The sequence below is a fragment of the Pteropus vampyrus genome, unplaced genomic scaffold, assembly GCF_000151845.1.
Source record: "Pteropus vampyrus isolate Shadow unplaced genomic scaffold, Pvam_2.0 Scaffold129, whole genome shotgun sequence".
NCBI classification, from domain to species: Eukaryota; Metazoa; Chordata; class Mammalia; order Chiroptera; family Pteropodidae; genus Pteropus; species Pteropus vampyrus.
In genome coordinates this window covers 2,158,349-2,165,170 of record NW_011888910.1, presented here as the reverse complement: position 1 = coordinate 2,165,170, position 6,822 = coordinate 2,158,349, and the positions used below count along the sequence as shown (strand labels likewise).

Sequence of the window (6,822 nt, the reverse complement as noted above, 5' to 3'; positions counted from 1 at the left end):
CAATAATGAGAATCAGGGTGACAAATGCATGGCCATGGATACTGGCAGTACCTTCCTAGATGTCCATGGCAAACATCAGTAATCACTCTTTCCCACTATATTTGAGTAGTGCAGTCAGCATCCTTCTCTGAATAGCATTCTACTTGGTCATTCCCAAAGTTAGAATTTGAAATGCCATCTTGATTAAGAGGCTAATTATCCATCCACCTGGCATCAAACTCCAGCCTAGCAGGTTGTGTGTCTCTTACAACTATACAAAATTTAGGGGATCTTCTGTTTAGACCAGATCCCCTACACTGTCTACCTCTCTGAGCCTTGCCATCTTGCCAAGCTCTGAAAACCTGGACTACAAATGTCTTCCTTATTCAGAGTTGGAACATTTTATTTCTTTAATCTGGTGTCCACCCCTGGCCAAGCCCCTGACTCCTCTTTCATAGACTGCTTTGGGGTCCTTCCTCTCTTGATATCTGTCACCTCCATGTTTGACAGCTATGGTGTTTTGCTGTGAGGTTTAGATAAGACAGCTGATCACTCGAATGGCTCCCTGTAGACTCACCTCTTGCCTTCTTGTCTGGTCAGAACTTATTCCACATTACAAAAGTTTATCCACAATCCCTATCCTGCTGCCTTTTCCCAGAAACTCCTTTCCCTTGCTTCACCTAGACAATTACTGTTTATCTTTCCATCTCGGTGATCCCATCATAATGTCCTCCAGGATCCTTCAGTCTGTCTTGGGAGTCCTTTCTCTGTGCCCTGCAACATCTGCCCACCCCTGTTCAGGGTATCCACCACACAGCTTGATGAGGGCTTGCTTCCTGCTTGTATCTCCAGCTAGATGGGAAGGCAGTGCTGTGCATGTCTCCATTTCTACACAGTATTGAGAATATTGAGGACGGTTAATAGCAAGTCATTGAATGAATTAATGAATAAACGAGTGAATGTTGCAGCTAGTTTCTTTTACTTCTATCATGGACTTTTTTTCTTTTCGAAACCTTTTTGACTGCAACTCTGTAACAAGAGGGCATTCCTTATTTGTTTTGTTTTGTTGTGCTTGTATTTTTTTAGCAAAAAAAACTTTTTTTGGATTGTTTCTATTGCTATGTATTCAAATTAATTACTTTCCTTCCTTTTTAGGAAAAAGCCAATTTTTTTTTATCTGTATTGTACAATAGATAATAACCCACAGAAACGAAGAATGGATCATTTCAGAAATACAGCAAAAATTCACTGGTTCAGATGACAAAAATTCTGAATTTCTAATACTATGCACAAGAGTTCTCAATTCAGCAAACTTTCTCTTTATAGTGCAAATTGGTTTTGTAAATAAGAGCAGAGAGACTGTCTAAAATATTTAAAACAAATTCTGCATTCCTTAGCACTTCAGGAATACTGAGGAATATTTAGGTATATGATAATTATTCACTATTTTTTATCCATTCACTAAAATGAATGCCACTCCTAAGAACTCTGCTGGTGAATCATCTGTAAAATATACTCCACATTCCCCATCAAGATACCTAAGATCCTTTACTTCCTGTTTGCTACTGACCTTGGGCAGCTTTGTCTTCAGCCCCCGGGCACTCTGAGCGTGATGCTTTAGTAATGCCTGCAGGATGCTAAGCACACCAGCTGCTTCACACCTCCATGCCTTTGGTTATGTTCCCAGTGCCTGGAAAACCCTATCCAGTGTTAACTATGATCTGTGATTTATCTCACTCAGCTTTGCTTTTTCTGAATCTCCTGGTTGGATTGACTGTCCTTCTTTGTTATCAAAGGCCCCTCTATATAATAATTCTATCACTTGGCCAGGAACAGAAATTTGGTCCTGCTCACTATAAGAATCCCCAGCACCACAGACAATTCCAGGCATAGAGTAAGCAATCAATACTGATAGAGGGGGGAATTGAACTCAATGGCTCGATTGGAAACATACTGCACAATAAAAGTTAACAAAACCATCTTATCATTATTTTATAATTGAAATGGGTCTTCAACTTAATTAGCCTGAATTAGTGAGATTGCACTGTTCTATTAATATTGTATTATCTACCTCAAGGGATTTCCATGATAACTCAATGGAACAATGTATGTAAGAATAGTGTGTAAAGTACTAAACGAATGTGAAGAGTTATTTAAATTTCTCATTGAATTAAAATTATATTAGTTATACAACATTTTCTAATAGGATTATTTAAAATTATGTTCTTTTGTATTTTTGTTCTTACATAGATTCTATATGCTGTTAAAATAGATATGACTTAAAATCAAATTATTTTCATAAGCCATGCAAAGGAGAATTCTGTTCAAAGCAAACAAACACATGAAACTGTAATAAAAATTTGGTGTGTGATGTGTTATAATGTTGTATAACTAATATAATTTTACTTCAATGAGAAATTTAAATAACTCTTCACACTCACGAGAGCTTATACTTCTGCTTTGACTACCAAATGCTGCAATTGCCAGTGTATTCTCTGGGATATATCTCATAGTGACAGTGGGTGATTACTAAATGGACTTGGGCAAAGAAATCTTCATTCAGTTATAGTAAAATACCTTCTTGGAATTTGTAGGTATCAGTAATATCCTTCATGTCATCTCCTCCAATTTGTTTGGTCACGATTAATTTCCCAATGTGGGTGGTGTCAACAGCTTCCACAACATGAGTGCCATCTTTTTTAGCTGTAATGTAAACAAGATCACTGTTGACCTAAAAAGAGGAGAAAAGAGCATTAGCCATCATTGAATATCCTTGTTACCAAAATCGCTAACTCTTGATGGTGTAGTCATCTAAGTTCCCTGGAGTTAACACGTTTTTTCGAACAACATTGGATTCATAGGGCTAAACTCATTTTAAAACTATTCCAAAGGGGGATCTAGTCTAGATTAATGATCAGGTATTTTAAATTAAGAATATTGGGCTGAGACAATTCGTTGTCTAAATATCAATCATTTCTTTCTTCCCTTTTTCTTGCTCCTACCTCCTAAGAGAGAAGTAAAAGCACCATATATGTTACTTGCTTTCCTCGACTTCTTTTAAGCTAGCAGTGGCTGTGTGACCTACTTCTAGAAAGAAGAGAATGTTTGCTAGGTTGTTCCTGGGAAAGACTTTTCTCCTTTATAAAAAGGAAAGAAGTACACGGGAGAGTCTGACTTTCCCTTCCTGCTTTTGAACATTTTCATGCAAAGTGAAGTGCTGCTTTAGCCACCCTAGGATAGTGAGCAGAAATATGCTACTTTCTTCCAGTAAGATGGTATCATCTGCATATTTTAAGTTATTGATATTTCTTCCACCAATTTTCACTCTTCTCTCCTCTGAGTCTAACCCAGTTTTTAATACGTTCTGTGTGCAGATTAAACAAGGAGATAAACTACATCCTTGTCTGACACCTTTGCCTGTAGGAAACCATCCTCTCTCTATATATTTCATCCTTACAGTGGCTTCCAGTCAATAGTTCAGGTTATGCATCAGGACAGTCAAATACAGAGGTATGACCATTTCTTTCAGAGCAACCCATAGCTTTTTATGATCCACTAAAGCTCTACTGTAGTTTATAAAAAATTGGCTGATCTCTAACCTTTGGTATTTCTTATATGAGAAAAATTAAACTTGAATTCCTAAGTTCTTTTGTTACCTGAAGCCAAAAGCATTTTAATTAAAAAATAATAGGCTCTTCAGGAGGAATTCAGGCAATTTTTTGGTGATTCAGCAACTAAACCATGACATTGGTGGGACTTAGAAATAGCATCTTGGAGTCATGCTGGCTGACCCCAAGTTCTTCCAAAGTTCTGCCTTATCACTCTACTTTTCAGACACAATGTCTAAATCTGTGCCTGAAGGTAGATTCCCACAGAGTTCCTTATTCTTTACAATCACTTTCTTGTGGGTTCCATTTATTATCAAGGAAGCAGGTAGGAAAAATGAATTGCACTGCTATATCAGGTACTCCAATTGAAAACAGTTACTGATGCATTTACTAAATGTTTTGCAAGACCCTCTCCAACACTTGGTTCCCTCATTTAAATAAGGTAATAATAGCTCCTTTCTCAAGGTAGTTGGCAGAATTAATGGAAATAAACACATGTAAATTACTTGTAATCCCTGGCATAGAACCAACACTCATAAATATTATCTATAATAGTAATGATAAATTATTAGTATTGCTAGATATTATTTAAGGTGCTGGAGACCTAATGATGAACAAAATAGATTTGGTCACTTATAGAGTTTACACTCTAGTAAAGGAATATTCTGTGCATCAGAATCACCTGAGGAAACTTAAAATAGATGTCTGATCAAGGAAGTCTTGGATGGGACCCTAAATCTATTATCTTTTTTTTTTAAAAGGTGCTAGATAAATATATTGGACACTCAGGTCTAAGAACCCCTGCAATAAAGTAGAACAAGTACCTAGCAGGGGTTCATTCAAGATACCATGGAGACACTTGGGGCAAAGCAGGGTTGGGGGTGCTAAGAAACAGCCAAGTTGAAATCTGGAAGATGCATAGAAGTTAGTGAACTAAAGGATTTCATGTTAAGTGTTCTTACTAAAACCAGCCAGCCAACCAACCAACCAACCAAACACAAAACTCACAAAAGAACACAAGAAAATTTTTGGAGATGATGGATATGTATAGTATCTTGGTTGTGGTGATGGTATTACAGATGCATACATTAAATCTGTGTAATTTAAAATTGTCAATTACACTCCTAGTAAAGTCAAAAATAATTAAAGCAAAAAAAGAAAAAAAAGAATAAAAAGAAAGAAAGAAAGAAAAAAGGTTATGATTAGCAGAGGGACCAGTTCCTGCAAATTTTCTGGAGAATATGTTTGAGAAACACACTGGATTAGCTGCAAGACACTTGGGTTCGGATCTTGGATGTGTACTTTTAGAAAGTTAGCTTATCCTCTCTGACCTTCAGTTCCTGCTTCTATAAAATGAAAATAATTATACGTGTTCAGCCAATTTTATAGGAACATTTTAGGACTGAGTGAGATAGGATCTAGGTGAGCATGACTTGTAAACTTCAAAACTGAGTAAAAATCTAATGGGGAAACTTGATGATAGATCCCTAACTTTTAAAGCTGAGGGGAAAGATGTTTAAAGTTTCTATTTTTTCACAGAAAGTTTTGAATTTACATAAAGTCAGATTCTACTAAGGAAGAAAGAAGTAGCTAACATTTATCAAATACACAACATTTCAGGGACATTTTAAAATTATTTAGTTTAAACCTTACAACCACCACCATGTGAGGTATACATTACTATGCCCATTTTATAGATTAGGCCACCATGACTCAGAAGGTCGGTAAAGTGTTTGTAGGCACATGGCTCAGAGTGGGTAGAGAAGTGCAAAGCCTTGGCTGGCCTGTAGCATGTTCTTTGACTTGACAGCACACTGCATCTCTCACATCACCTGCAGAACCATGAGTAGTACTATGCAGTGGTGAAATGGTTCCATGCCTGGGCCTCAGATTTCTGAGGAGAGATAAGTGATGTTCCTGCTCCTTAGCAGAGTGACCAGGGCTTGGAGGCACCTGCTATATGATGTGAAAGGCTGAAATGTGAAATCAGGAATCAGGACAGGAGATGACGGAGCAGACACCTGAGGAATATTTGTCATTTTGGAAAAAAAGAAAGTTAACCTTTAAATGAGCTTCCTGAGAATTTTAGCTTTTCCTCTAGAGGAGGCCAAGCAACCACAAACAACTCCCTCTTCCACTTGCAAATTATAGCAACATTAATGTTAAATATTCTCTTAATAACAGTCCTTACAACAGCTTACAATTTTCCAGGGAGACAAGGCTAAATATGAAAGTGGTTAAATCCTTGTCTCTCCTTGAACACAGCTTAGGAAATTTATATAGGTGAAAATTTCAGGCCAGCCCAACAGCACTGTTCCTTGTGGAGAGAAGAGAGAAGAAACATACAAATGAAATGGCTTTTGTATATGTATGTTGGGAATGGGGCAAAGGGGAAGTATTCTATTCAATCAATATGACATCAGCAAGCTTTCTTTTCTGTTTCAGATACTAGTACAGTGATTCTCCACCTTGGTCACTGAAAAGTCACTGAAGGGTTTAAATAATAGCAGTGATAGATGCCCAGCCAAGAACAATCATATGTCTACAGTACAACAGTCATAAGTGCAGGAGATGACGGAAGAAATATTGAACCCAAGCTGTGTGACTTTGGGCAAGTTACCCAATGTCTCTGAGCCTGGGTTTGAAAATATTATCCTTGTAGGGTTGGTAAGTAGATAAGTACTAATTCTTCCTTATGAAAGCCCTATGTTTAAAGCTAATTTCTTTTGAATAGAAAGGGGTCTTAGTGATTATCTAGTCCTACCTCTACATTTGAAGGAGCTATAGTCATGCAGAGCCCAGGCATCTCAACATGAAATCTGGTGCTGTTTTCGGCACACCACACCCTTGCCTCTTGGTCAGACACAGGCACTTTCTAGGCAGCCTCTCCCAAGGTTCAGGCCGCAGAGGCTCAGCAAAGATCCTGCCAGAAGCTATGCTCTTCACTACTAAGGATGGAGACTTTTTCTTCAGAACCCAGGACTGAGTTTTCTTTATTTGTTCCCAGGTAGATATAACTACATGGCATATAGGCTGTGCAGAGAACGTGGTAATCCTCTGAAGGTATATGAAGGCAGTGGATACCTGCTTGGTCCATGAGGATTCCTGGCAGGACTGCTGTACATCCACCCTGTGCTTGCCATTCCTTCAGCCTGTAGGGCTGGCCATGTTGCCAGGCTGTATGTGCTCCTCATCTCCCACCAGGACTACTAGCACTTAGACATGCCATCTGGTC

At 38.1% G+C, this 6,822-nt stretch overlaps 1 protein-coding gene across 1 annotated transcript in view; it reads right to left on the bottom strand.

The window, feature by feature from the left end:
* F13A1 (coagulation factor XIII A chain) overlaps positions 1-6,822 on the bottom strand; it is a 169,569-nt gene that overhangs the window by 27,698 nt on the left and 135,049 nt on the right. The window contains exon 11 of the mRNA XM_011367075.1: positions 2,557-2,710. Coding sequence (XP_011365377.1) covers positions 2,557-2,710 — 154 coding nt within the window. The remainder of the gene's footprint in view (positions 1-2,556; positions 2,711-6,822) is intronic.